Source organism: Trachurus japonicus, chromosome 2, assembly GCF_045865225.1.
Source record: "Trachurus japonicus isolate A0001 chromosome 2, Traja_1.0".
Classification (NCBI taxonomy): Eukaryota; Metazoa; Chordata; class Actinopteri; order Carangiformes; family Carangidae; genus Trachurus; species Trachurus japonicus.
This window is the reverse complement of record NC_140908.1, coordinates 4,956,917-4,971,061: the sequence shown is the minus strand read 5'-3', so window position 1 is coordinate 4,971,061 and position 14,145 is coordinate 4,956,917. Positions and strand designations below refer to the sequence as shown.

General features: G+C 43.8%; 1 protein-coding gene across 1 annotated transcript; it reads right to left on the bottom strand.

The window, feature by feature from the left end:
- Positions 1 to 9,338: 9,338 nt before the first annotated feature.
- LOC146990649 (POU domain, class 3, transcription factor 3-B) lies at positions 9,339 to 12,897 on the bottom strand. Its single transcript, XM_085796623.1, has 2 exons — positions 10,972 to 12,897; positions 9,339 to 10,605 (listed from the first exon to the last, which is right to left on the bottom strand). The coding sequence occupies exons 1-2, from the start codon at positions 12,184 to 12,186 to the stop codon at positions 10,507 to 10,509; spliced, it is 1,314 nt and encodes a 437-aa protein (XP_085652749.1). The 5' UTR covers positions 12,187 to 12,897; the 3' UTR covers positions 9,339 to 10,506.
- Positions 12,898 to 14,145: the final 1,248 nt, after the last annotated feature.

Sequence of the window (14,145 nt, the reverse complement as noted above, 5' to 3'; positions counted from 1 at the left end):
TCCCTTCGCTCCTGCAGCAGCAGCAGCAGCAGCAGCAGCAGAGTACAGTAATGTTTATCAGCTCCACTCCCTGCACCAACGGCTTAATCCATGCATCCATGCAGCCTCCTCTCCGGCTATCAGTGTCTGTCAGGAGCATATGGCTGCGCGTGTCTACCGAGAAAACCTACATGTCTTTTATGTGTTAGCTAATTATCCCTGTGCATGCAGCTATGTGTGTATGATCCATGTTTCTGAGCCAAAGCGCACATTCAATGAGTAAAAGTGTTTATTTGCAGGTTTACTTTCATTTTGTTGGGACAAGAATGTGTCGACTTACCAAAAAGCAGTTGAAGTTCACCCACTGGTGGCTCAGTCCTAGTTAGTGGACAGGAAATGGACCCGTTCTGCAGATCAAAACACACAGAAAGAGGACATGATGCAATACAACAGTGACTTTTTTAACACACAACCAATACAAGTCAAATGTTATGAATATTTATATTTAGTTTTCTCACCAGCGTTGTGCAATTCATCAAGATTTTCACAGCGACAGTGCGTCCTTTAATGTGCATACTTATGGTTATGGGTGGAGTTACTGGTTTAACTTATTACACTGGAGGGTTCAGTTAAATTTCAGGTTGAGGGTTTTCGGGGTTAGAGATGTGGCGGTTATGGGGAAGATTATTACAAGTCTCCGGGGAATGTGATGTGATTTGTTTCGTGTGTCTCTCTTGTGCTTTTATGGCAAAAAAAAAGTGACTGTGTGGACGTGTAAATGACATTTATGTGGATATAAACAAGCTGCACAGACAGTTTGTCTCATACATCCATTCATATTGTGGCGATGCTGCAACCCACTGTGAATAAAAATGAATATGTTGATGTGTGAATAACACAATAACATAAGATCATGTGTGTGTCCTGCAGCGGAAGTGTGTGTTTTTAATGTGTGGTTGCTGTTCTGAAGTCAAATACTGTACGGTTGGGTTTGGGTAAAGAAGGTTTGTTGAGAAGGTTGTTAATACAAGTCTTAAATAGTTCTATCTTCCGACAGCAATCACTTACATAGAGTGTTTGGTCTGAAACACGGGTCTGTCAGTCACTCTGCTCTGCTGTAAGCCGAGAAGAAAACTTTCCTTGTATCCTACAACCTTTATCCAATGAGGAGAGAGAACGGTATAAAGGGGCAGTCCTCTCTGTGTGTGCAGCCAAGGGATGCGTGTGAATGTGGTGACGTAGGGACGAGGGCGGGGACTGCTAACTCCATCTGCTGACAGGAAGTTAGCCAAAACCACCGGATCGCTTACTTCTGCTTTAAATGAACACTATTGTCATTTAAATAACAAAAACAAGTTTGTGTTCATGTTCATTCATAACTCTGAGTGTTTCTTCTATGAGCCATAAAACATGATTGAAACCTAAATCTATGTGATACACAAAGTGCATGCACATGTGGATGTTTGTGTGTGTGTAATGTGTTTGCAGGTGAAGGTGTGTGTGTGTGTGTGTGTGTGTGTGTGTGTGTGTGTGTGTGTGTCCCTGGAGGGGGCCCGGTGTGTGTCACGGCGGCCCCGGCTCCCCCCGGATCTAAGCGGTATTGACAAACCCATCAGAGGTGGTGATGCATCGGGCTCCCTGCTCGCTCCCCTCGGCGGCGCCGTGGGGGCAGCGCTGACATGCTGTCACCTTGGTAACTGCTGCCAGAGAGAGAGAGAGGAGAGAGAAAGAGAGAGAGTAGCGGCTGACCCGAGCTGGCGGCCGGCCGGTGGCGAGCTGCGGCAGGAGATGTCACCGCCGGACCCCTGAGGACCGGCCGACCCCTGTCTCCATCGATCCGTCTGCTGTGGAGATCCAGGAGAGGACACACACACATAAACACACATACACACACACACACATAAACACACATACACACAAAATGCAGTGTGCTGTAGCATCCATTCAGACACAGACCTGCGCTTCTAAACACACATCCGTCTTTCCGTCTGTGATCTGACTGATCTCAGAGAGGTGATGTCAAAACTTAACTTCTTCCTGAAACCAAACTAAACTCAAGAGCAAACCACTAAATGCCAAAAAACGTCCCCTGAAGAATAAACTCAAAGCCCGCAGTAGAAAAACATCTGCCTGGGCCTATCTCTGTTTGGAGAGAAGTCATCCTCCATGTGATGTGAGCAGAGACTCCTGGCTCCTCTTTTTGGAGGATCTCTTCTTCTTTTCTACTTTTTTTTTTGAGGTTAGCAAAGTAATTACTTGGCAACTTCCTGCACCCTTCTCTCTCTCTCCCACCGTACGCTGGTTTTTTCCGGAGCCAACATAAACAGGGCTTGTTGGCAGCGGCTCGGCGGAGCGCTGTGGGGGCGTCAGTCTCCGACGAGATGTTTGGGACTCCTTTGAAATGCTGACCAGCTTTTTGACACGAGGCTTCGGAGACGACGCGCAAGGCCCCGGCTGGATGCAGGAGTGGAGATGGGTTCAATTTCTTGGGTGAGAGAGAGGAGGATTATGGGTAAAGACCAAGAAGTTTTTTTTCTTTTACATCACAGGCTGCACTTAATATGCTCGCCCGGGCAATCTATTCAAAGATAACTTTGTGTGCAGATGCCACTCGTGGCCCTGGGTCCTGATGAAGCCTCAGTAGGAGTTTTTCTATTATAAATGCATCTTTTCTTTTACTGCAACTCAAAAATAAGAGATCAACAAAAGCAAAAAAAAGCCTTTATATTGTTCAATTCAAGTCACCCAGCTTGAAAAAATGAATTGTGAACAAATGAGTCAGGATAAAGCATCTAAACTTTGATGCTTTCACTTCTGACTACCAATATATGCAAAAACAAAAATGCAACTAAACTGCAGCATGTAGGCTAAGACACGGGTGGTGATTATTGATCCCATCAGCATCAATAGAGTGAGTGGTCCCTGCTTTGGAATAATCCTCAAAGGGTGTTACAGCTTTTCTTTTTTTGCACAATGCCTGCTCCGCCTGAGAGACGCGTGCTCCGAGTGAAAAGCATGCCTCTCTCATCATGTCACACGAATAAACAGCAGGAGAAGATGTGAAAGATCACTAACTAGCTTCCTGGTTCCCATGGCAACCAATAAAGCAGGGCCTGGGCCGTCTTTCACGGAGGGTAGGGGTGGGTGGGTAGGGTAGGATAGGGTAAGGGGGGGATCATCAGCGTGGGCAGAGCACGTGTTTGACCCTGAAACGAGACGAGGTGGATGTGTGAGACTGCATTGAGAAAAAAAAAGACGAGGAATTTAATTTTGCACAAGAAAACTGTAGAAAAACAGCAAAAGGGGAAAAAAAAGTAAAGTTGCACAACAGAGTTCTGCAGGAAACCAATTAAGGTGGTAATACAAGTTCAAAAATAGACTGCAGCAGGACTGTGGCTCTGGAAAAACTAAAGTCGCTCCAAAATGTCAATGTTAATAAAGCATGTTTAGATAATCCAAGGCATTTGAAATGGTTTATTCAGCTTAAGAAGTGGGACAATTTACTCAAAGCAGACAATCTGAATATATCTGAGCAGCATCTCCTCTCACACACACACAGAGACACACACACACACACTCTCTCTGCGTCACATTAAAAGGCCTTTTTCTATTTAAATATGCAACTTCTCTGTTGCTAAGATGAAATTGTGCTGCAGAGAAAACACAAACTTCCATATTGATTGATTTTCAATGTTTTTTTTCTCCTCAGATAAATAACAATATTGTTATTGTGGTTGAAATCAGGCCATGGTTGATACTGGGACCGACAATATGAGCAACAACTTCATTAGAATATATCCTATATACATTCTACATTCATGTAAGTGGAGAAGAGACTTCCTGTGAGTGTGTGCATGTCTGTGTTTTTCAGTGTAAAGTTCATGAAAACACTACAAGCTTTTGCAAAAAAAATAAAAAAAAATCTAAATCTCCATAATCAAACCTACATGAAAATGTCACCTTTATTAAAGTGGCTTTAATTAAGGCCGCTGATTCTGGTTGGAGATAATGAGGAGGAGCGTTTTGGAGGCGCGGATGCGGCGCGCGCAGCCACTGGGTGGCGCTGTAAGGTCAGGAGAGGAGACAGACTCATCAGAGACAGAGAGAGTCTGTGGAGGAAATATCTGGGTTATATCTACAGAGGAGTTTTTACTGTGGACAGAAATATCCAGATATAAATGAAGAAATAACGCAATTAATGATTTTAATGTTGTAAATAAGATTAATAAGGAGATAAAAACCACTTGATTCACCTGCTTTAAATGTTGCATTCATAAATAAACTGTGTGTTTTCCTGCAAACAAACAGGCCTCACACACAGACACACACACACACTCTAATGTTTTCTGAGGTTTACTCGTGTTGGGCTCTGGGCATGAAGGGAAATGGTGATGCAGCAGCTGCAGATCTGAGGTCAGTGTTTGTGTCTGTGCTGCAACTTTCCCTCAGTCACGAAAATGTCTCAACACGAGTGGGACACAGCAGAGGCCGAGAGGACACACACACACACACACACACACACACACACACACACACACACACACACACACACACACACACACACACACACACACACACACACACACACACACACACACACACACACGCTTACACTTAACACGAGCTGCGGACAAAATGACCACAAATAATGAATTAGTAAATAAATGTGAAGCTTATGTGATTTATCTTATTGTATTTCTTCCATCAGTGTGTGTGTGTGTGTGTGTGTGTGTGTGTGTGTGTGTGTGTGTGTGTGTGAGGGGGGCTGACCCACAGCAGAGTCCTGCACTATTATTTCTCCGGCCAAAGAAACTTCCCGTAGAAAACACAACTCATTACAACGCAGCAGTGTGAGCACATTATGAAGTTCCCATAATAAAAACACGTTGATTCAAACTGTGTGGAATTAAAAGTATAAATCTAAAAAGTCTTAATAATATATATTATTAGAGACGTTTCGTTCGTCTTACAGATTCATCTCACAACGAAGACATAAGAATTAAAATATGTGGATTATTATGGGAATAGCCAAACTGTGAAGTTACTACAAAATGAAAATAAACCCAGTGTTTTGTTTATGCATTCATTTAAAATAAAACATTAAAATCATCTATAGGAATGTAATTTATTTTCCATCTTTTGGGGCCTTTTTCATGCGCAGTTTGAGGCTGAAAATTGATTTTAAGTGTTTAATTTCACTTTATTTTGAAAGTCCATATAGAAATAAAGATACATCCTGTTTTTCATACATAACTGTTTGAATTGTGTGGTAAAGTTGATAAAAAATGACTCCTGTTGTCGCTTTAGAGGCGTTCACTGCGCAGTATAGGAAAAGGGAGCAGAGAAAAACACACACACACACACACACACACACACACACACACACACACACACACACACACACACACACACACACACACACACAGAGTGAGAGTGCACGAGGCTTTCAGTGCTTTAGAAATGCAGACAGGCAGATGAGATGCTGAAGCACATTTACCTCTGTGTGGCTGAGCTGCCTTCAGACTCCAGTCCCCCCCTCCTCTACCTATCCATCCTGCTGCTCACAAAACCATGACCTTCACAATTTATAGAGAGGAAACCCCCGAGAGTCACGTCATATTTTAAAAACGTCCTCCTCCTCCTCCTCCTCCTCTTCTTCTTTTTCTTTTCCTGCCACAGCCACAACTTGATAAGCTCTTAATTTACATTATTTACTATTTGTGTTGCATGCTTTTATGTCTTTTTAATATTCTGACGTCTCAAATCCACAGAAACTCCTGTGTAAATGCAAATAAATATAATTAATAATGAGCTAGCTATAATAATAATAATAATAATAGTAATAATAATGGCTGCAGCCGTTACAGATATTAAACACTCCTGATTGGCTAATTTATTGAAATAAATTAACTCAAATATGAGCCAACTGGCTTTGTTGACAACAATAACAATTAACAGTTATTAAATAAAAAACATAAATTAAGCCAATAAAGAGAATTATCCAAGTTTTTAATAGCAGTTAATCATCTAAATAATATATAATAACGCAAAAAAGCAGGAATAATATTTTGGAGGATTTTCTTTTCTTTTCTTTTTTTTTTTAAACATCACTCATATTTACCAGCACGAGAAGCAAACAAACGCGGGCTGAATAGGAAGAAATAAGCCACTATACTTACTGTAAATAACAGTAATAATAATGATCAGGAGTGAGGAGCAGACAGGAGGAGATTTTTTCTTTTTTTTCTTTTTCTGAGCGTCTTTTCTGCAGCAGAGATAAATCCATGTGGACGTGAAGGAGTACGGCTCCCTGCGGAGAGCAGCTCAGGATAATCCATATTCATGCGCTCGACACGTGGAGTAAATACAGTATAGGAGAGAGAGGAGGAGGAAGGAGGAAGGAGGAGGGGTGGAGGTGCACAAGCTATTGTGTATTTGCAGGTTTCCAGCAGGTCAGATAGAGCCTGACACCAGCGTGGACACAACACGAGTGGAAGAAGAACCTGCTTTATAATAAACCTGAGCCTATAAACATACAGTACATAAATATAATTAAAGCTCTTCGTGTGTGGATATATAATTAAAAAAGTGGAGTAAAGTGTGTTAATGATATAACATCATGTGGAGCAACAACAAGTTGGGCCTTTAGATTATTATTTTATTTGCTTGGGCGTCTGAATAAAATATAAATGTGTGTAATTAGATTATTTTTTATTACATTTAGTCTTCATGTGAGTGTCAGTGACTGATTGAAGGGCGAGCGCTGCTGACAGCCACATGAAATATTGATAATAATTAGACATTAAAAGTTGGGTTTTATAGGACAAATCCAGAGTCTAACTCCCCACTCCCACTCCCACACACATCCACATCCACACACACCACCCTATACACCCCTGTGCTCAAGTCTTGTTTTAAAGGGCACGGTGGTGTGACAACGAGCTGCTTTAATTAGTGCGAATGGGCGCGACGAGCCTGTTGGGCCACTGGCGTCCTAAATCAATAACAGGGAAAGTAAAGTGCTCCTAGGGCCTGAACGTATCGGTGCACACACACACGCGCGCACATGGGAGAGAGAGAGTGTGTGCGCGAGAGAGTGGAGCATGGGCCTGAACACCGTATACACACGCACACCCATGCTGCTGCCAACATGGTTTTGAAGACCCATGAAAAAAGGCAAAGCTGTTGGAGAATAGGCGGATCAAAACCCATTATGAGATTTGAAACTCTTTTTGTGTCGCCCCTTGGTTAAAATCTCTCACTAGATTGGGGATATTTCTGCACAAACCATGCAAAGCTGGCTGTGTGGATGTGTTTGTGTATGTTTTTCTGATGCTGGATCCATGTGTTGTGCGTAAAAAACGCGCACAGGTCTTGCATTGCTCTGCTCTGTGGGATTTGTTCAAGTCAACTGCTTAAGGAGAAGCTCAAGTGTCCCCTCTCTCTCTCTCTCTGTGTCGGTGCAGAAGGTCTAGGCTTATTCCTGCACGTCATGTGACTTTGCATTGGATTTTATAGCACAGGGAGTGCATGCATAATGAGACAGTGCACATAGGTAAGAGAGCGACACAGGGCCACAGACAGGACAGGACAGGACAGAGGCCTGGGAGAAGCTGAGCAGCGTGCAAACATTAAATACAATTAAAGGAGCAAAACATCTCGTGTTGTTTTGCCTCCTAATCAGCTCTGATTATTTTATTCCAGGAGCAAAACAAAAAACAAAAAAAAAATAAAGTGAAAAAAATAAAATAATAAAACCTCCTCGCAAACGCCATTAACGTAGAAATAAATGAAATCTAAAGTTTTGAGGAGTGCGTGCACAGCGTGTCCCCGCTGCCACTTTTACTAATGGAGACAAAGAAAAATGATGCCTACTTCTCTATATCATTGAATTCAGTTGCTAAGCAACTAGTATGGGAAATCATCCGCGAAATTCAAATCCTGCAGCGAGAGGACACGTTTTGTTGAGTTTTGCTGAATAGGCGCGCCAGAAAAGAAAAGTTTGAGACCCACAAGGAAACACATTTGGCCTCTTGCAGCCGTGACGTGAGAAAAAAAATAATAGTGCTATAATATATAAATATATATATAAAACAGGATTTATCAGTAGGAGTTATTGCAATAAGAGGATACAGGAAACACACTGACACATACACACACACATTCACGCTGTGGACATGATCACATCGTCCTGTCACAGTCCCACAGTCCTGACACATGGACCTGTCTCCAGCTGCAGCTCTGGACTCTCTGGAGTCAATCAGCCGGTGACCCAGTGCCCCGGATCCACAGAGACAACACGTCACACACACTCCACCTGGAGGACACACACCTGCCGAGCTGAGTGGGCTTTGGAGCATTTTAGAAAACGCACTTTTGTTTTTGTGCGTTTTTTCTTTTTATACTCTCATTCACAATCTCTCTCTCTCTCCCACACACACACACACACACACACGGCAGACAGCTTAAGATTCAATTCTGTCACTTTTCACTGAATGGAAATCAATTATTTTGCAGATTAGAGTTGGTGCATTTGTAGACTGAGTGGAGACGCGCGTGCAGCAGCAGACTAATAATTATGTTTAGTGCGTTTTTTTTTTCTCCAGTCTGAATTATGGAGATCCACTATCTGCGACGTAAATATTACATAACATACAGTCAAGGATATGAGGACGCTCTGTGCATCAACACCCACAATATGGACGCGTCTGTCATCACTTTCATTTTTTTTGTTGCTTTTCTGTCTGTACTGTGTATTTATTTTGTATTTCGCAGCCACAGACACAGAGCCATGTTGTCCAGGCTGCTGCTGCTGCTGCTGCTGCTGCTGCCTTTTGCCCCAGGCCTGAAGAGGCAGCAGATGTAAACAAACAGACGAGCCATTGTGCAGGCCCTGCAACTGGCCGCGATCTCCCATTTAAATGGTAATGTACAGTTATGGGACCATGATAACAAACCGTGGTGGACATTTATTTAAGCTCAGGCAATAACCTAGAACCTCCTGGGCTCTTTAAAACCGGCCAAGACAAGTTATCTTTGTTTTTTTCTTTCTTTTCCCCTCCCTATAAATATATTCGGTAAATAAATAAAAATCAGCTGTTTTGGTTCTAAGGGTGCAGCTCTTGTCATTTCCTGCAACGAGCTCAGTGCTGTGCATTATTCTAATGGAGGGTATTATTAGCTCGCAGCTTCATCTGGGACAAAATAGTCCACCATTTTCTTCATTAGCTGCTGCATGTAAAAACAGCACACAGGCTAATTCCCCTTCCAAATATATATATAGAAAAATATCAAGATAAAAAAATAAATAAAACACAGCCCAATATATAAGAATATAAAACGTCAAAACACAAGATGACTGCATTTCATTCTAACAAATTTATTGTGTCTCAATCAGCTCGTACGGAACCACTACTGAAATTAAATTACAATCAAATTATCACATCAAAATATACCCTTATTACCTAACAACGGTCAATGTCAGCTTATGATGATTTGTGCTCCTTTAGAAACGATAATACAAAACAAAAGGAAAAAAATAAAACAAATAAGGGCAACAACGAAAACAAAAAAAATATATAAGAAAAAACAAAAACTCAAATAAAACAAAGGAAGGGGAAAGCATCTTACACAAGTTCCTGTGGGGAGGAAATAAATTACCGTTTGGAATAATTCATATGTATTCCGAATAAAATATTAAAACAAGTCATTCTGATGAAAAATATAAAGTAAATAACTCAGATCAGTATCTGATCTAGTGATCTATATTGCCGGCTTTACAGAGTTTTGTTTATTAAAACCTACCAAAGAACACTGCTTAGAAAGGGCAGCATTAATAGTATATCCACAGCACCCACTCAGTCACACTTGGCAACAGATTTTCAGAATTTTTTTTTCTCAAATAAGTGCAGCTGAAGTCTTTTTCAAATGTCTTATGCTCTATTTGTTGGAAAAAAAGGAGAGAAAAATCCACTCACGGTGTCAAAGTCCATTAAATAATAATAATAATAATAATTAAAAAAAAAAAAAAAAAAAAAACCAAGAAGGTGATCTTTGAGATCAGGCTGGGACAGTCCTGGTCCTGGTTGTCTTTTCTTTCACGAGGGCCTCAACGTGGAGAGAGAGAGAGGGGAAAAAATCCCTAATCCTCCGCGTATGTGTGTGTGTGTGTGTGAGTGTGTGTGTGTAAATGAAACCATGCAATCCACCTCAGAGAGGAAAAAAAAAATCAAAAGCTGTAAATCATGATGGAAGCGTCGTGGATGTCACTCTTCTTCATATTGTTGCAGTTTTTCCCCCTCTTGTTATTGTTGGGCATGGAGACAGAGGGGAGGAAGAGGAGGAGGAGGAGGAAGAGGAGGAGGAGGGGGGGCGTTCAGTCCCATTTCTAAATATACAAAATGCCTGCTCCTTTGTTTCTTCAATCAAACACAGGATAATGAAGGGGAGTAAAAAATTTTTGGAGAAGGGGGGAAGAGAAAAAAAGAATACAAAAAAGAAAAATACTTGGTTTCCTCTTGGTGTGTTTTAATGCGCCAAAATTACCTGGTGGAATGAACTTGTAGTTGTCACCCTCTGGTCGCTCGCTTCACTTGCATCTTTTAAGTAATCTACTAAAAAATGCCCCTGAAAGAAAAAAGCAGAAGGAACCTTTTAGGTTAAGACATTTCAGGGCCTGGAAAAAGGTTAACGGTGCGTTTTTCTGAGGGGATTTGGGAGGAAAAAGGGGGGAAAGGTTGCTGTTTTTTTTCTCTTTCTTTCTGTCTTTTTCTGGTGAAAAATAGATAACACATTTTTGCAGTCTTATTCATATTCCCTCACAATCACAGTATCAAAAAATTGGCTATCTTGGCGATAGTCTGTGTGTTTTTTTTTTTGTTTGCTTTTTTAAAATCAGTTTAATTTCATATAAAATATTCTTGTGTGCTGTTTCTATGTTTCACTGAACATTCTTTTGCAGTCCATGGAGGGGGGCGGTGTTTCTGCACTCACATTGCCGACCTGAGAGTACACATCCTCCGGCGTCTGTGCCACTCCTGGGGGCGTCATCCGTTTTTCCTTCTGTCTCCTATTGCAAAACCAGACTCTAACCACCTCTTTCTCCAGCTGCAAGTTGTCCGCCAGGCTGGTGATCTCCTGGGCCGAGGGTTTGGGGCATTTTAGGAAGTGGCTCTCCAAAGCCCCCTTGACGCTCACCTCGATGGATGTGCGCTTCTTTCGCTTCCTCCCCTGCGCCGCGATCTTGTCGATGCTGGTGGGGCTGCCGGTGGAAGAGTCGGCCTCCTCCAGCCACTTGTTTAACAAAGGCTTGAGCTTGCACATGTTTTTGAAGCTGAGCTGCAGAGCCTCGAACCTGCAGATGGTCGTCTGAGAGAAAACGTTCCCGTACAGGGTGCCCAAAGCCAAGCCGACGTCCGCCTGCGTAAAGCCCAGTTTGATCCTCCGCTGCTTGAACTGCTTGGCGAACTGCTCCAGGTCGTCCGAGGTCGGCGTGTCGTCGTCCGAGTGCGCGTCGTGGCTGTTGACGCCGCCGTGGTGCTGGTGGTGCGGATGCTGGTGGTGATGGTGGTGGTGGTGGCTGCCGTGGTCCAGGTCCGGCGTGTCCCCCCTCACCAAGCCCGGATGCACCAGGCTCTGGCTCCCGGGACTCAGCATCCCGTTCACAGTGAAGCCCCCCGGCTGGGAGTAGAGGAGCGACTGCTGCTGCTGCTGCCCCCCGGATATGGAGTTAATGTGCGCCGCGGTCGTGCTCCCCCAAGCCCCGGCGTGAGTCTGGTGGGGGGCTAAGTGAGGGGGCCTGTGGTGCAGCGCGGTGCCCGTGTGCAGATCGTCTCTGCCGGAGTTTTTCACGTCCTGCTGCTGCTGCGGGCTGCCGGTCATCCCCACGGGGCTCGACGACCACGGAGATCCGGCTTCTGCTGCAGCCACCGCGGCCGCTGCTGCTGCGGCTGCGGCGTGCGGCAGGGATGTCACCCACTGGTGGGCATGGCTCAGCATGTGTCCTCCGTTGCTCGCTGCCATCGCGCCTTGCATAAAGTCACTCTGTACCATCTTGACCGAGGGGTCCCCTCTGTAGCCCCCAGACCCGGAGGTAACCGCAGCGCTGCCCGGCTGCATGCCACCGCCCCCGGAGTCAGAATGCACGATGGAGCCGGACGATAAGATGCTATTGCTGGGCAGATAAGGATTGGAAGCCGCGGTGGCCATTCCGTCAACCCTTATGAATATGTTTGTGGATAACCCCCCTCCCTTTTTTTTCTTACAGTCACTTCTTTCGAGCGGGCAAATTGTATCTCATGAATTATTCAAACTTTAAAAGTATGGGTAGCTTTTTTGGCAAATACCATCGACGTGCGTAAAAGAAAAACGCCAAAAAAAAAAAAAAAAGGTGGATAAACGAGGAGCAGAGGCGCTGGATAAAATCCGCATGTATTTACAACATTCTAGTTCAAACACTTCTGCGAGGACGTGGACGAGTAAAATCCAAGGTTTTTCAAAAAGCCCTTTGAAACCATGTGCAGTCCGTGTGGAAAAGTTTTGCGCCGGGATGCAATTGTGGACATTAAAAATTCAAATACGGGAGAAAAAAAAAGAAAAAAGAGTTGTCCCAAACAAACTTTTGGAGGTCGCGAAAAACAAAAAGCCTTGCAAATTCTCCACAATGTCCAAAGTCCCGGTTTATGTCCCCTTTGGATGTGAAAAACATTAGCAGAGTGTCCTCAGTTCTTTTGTAATTCAGTCGCCGAGATTTCTCCCTCGCTTTATTCTTTTCTCTCTCTTCTTTTATAGCACTGTAGAGCCTCTCTCTTTGTTCTGTTTTGATGTATATAAACCTGCCAAACCGCAAACTCCCGTTGAAGTACAGTCCAGTAGAACAGTGCACGGCGCTGCTTGCAAAGCCTCTTCTCTCATTCGCTTGTTCTCTCTCTCCGCCTCTCTCTCTATATCTCTCTGTCGCTCTCTCTCTCCCTGACAGGACCGTGTAGCCCCGCCCCCCTCGCCGCCGCCCCCCCCCGTAGCCCTGAGACGACGCGCGGATGTTTACCCCGTGCGTCCTCGTTGATTGGTTACCCGGGGTGTGATTGGCAGGTCTCGCCAGCCTTGCTCCGGGCTGCACGAGCCCTCCTTCCGGCTGTTCCGATTGGCTGGTTTTTAATTGCAGTCCAAACAAAACAGGGGAAGACAACTTGGTAGTAAACAGTACTGAGATACTAGTACACAAACAGGGGTGAAGGGGTAAAGAGAAGAGGTGGATCAACTGTGACCTCTGATCCTCTCTGATCCTGATCAGCAGGACTCCAACTGACAGCATGGTACACTTTATTGTTGTTGTTTTTTTTTTAAAGACAACCTGTACTTTACACACTCAGCTATTTGAAAGCAAAAGTCTTCCCAAAAAAGCCCATCACAGAGCTCAGAGAGCTGGAGAAACTCCATTTAGCCAATAAAAAAGACAAGAAAATACATCCCACCTGTTCTGTCCTTTGTTTTTCTCATTTACTAGTTCACTCAAACCATGCATGCACTTTTGACATTAAAAGATCTATTGGCAACAATTATAATAATCTGCTCCCTTGACCTGATTGTGTAATAGAATAAAGCGTCAGTGCTGCCTGGGTGTCACGGTTATGGTTCAACTCCCTGTGGGACACTCATGGAAAATATAGGAAAAGCTCAGAATAAATAAAGAGGAAGAGATTGAGTGGCTCCAGTTATGAGGCATTTGCATTTCAGATCTGACCTGTCTTTAATGTAGTAGTAGTAGTAGTAGTAGTAGTAAACCTTTATTTAACCAGGCAAGAATTGCTAAGAATACATTCTTATTAGGGCAATGGCCTGGTAGGAGGTGAAAGACCTCCTAAGGGGCAAGGGAGAGGGGGAGTACAACATTAAAATATAGACAAGCTGAAGTTTATATTTCCAATTGACTTAAAAAAAAAACATACATCACTCTGCACATTCAGAGTCTGTTTAACGCACAGAGGAGAGGAGGAGGAGGAGGAGGAGGAGGAGGAGGAGGAAGAAGACGAGTGTGCGTGTCACAGCCCCCCCACCCCACCGCCCCTTTCCACCCGTGTGTGCGCCTCGGCTCCTCAGGAGTTAACGCACAAAGGTTGCGGGGATGCTTCCATGCGGAAACGCCGCGCACAGGCAACCTCACTGAAG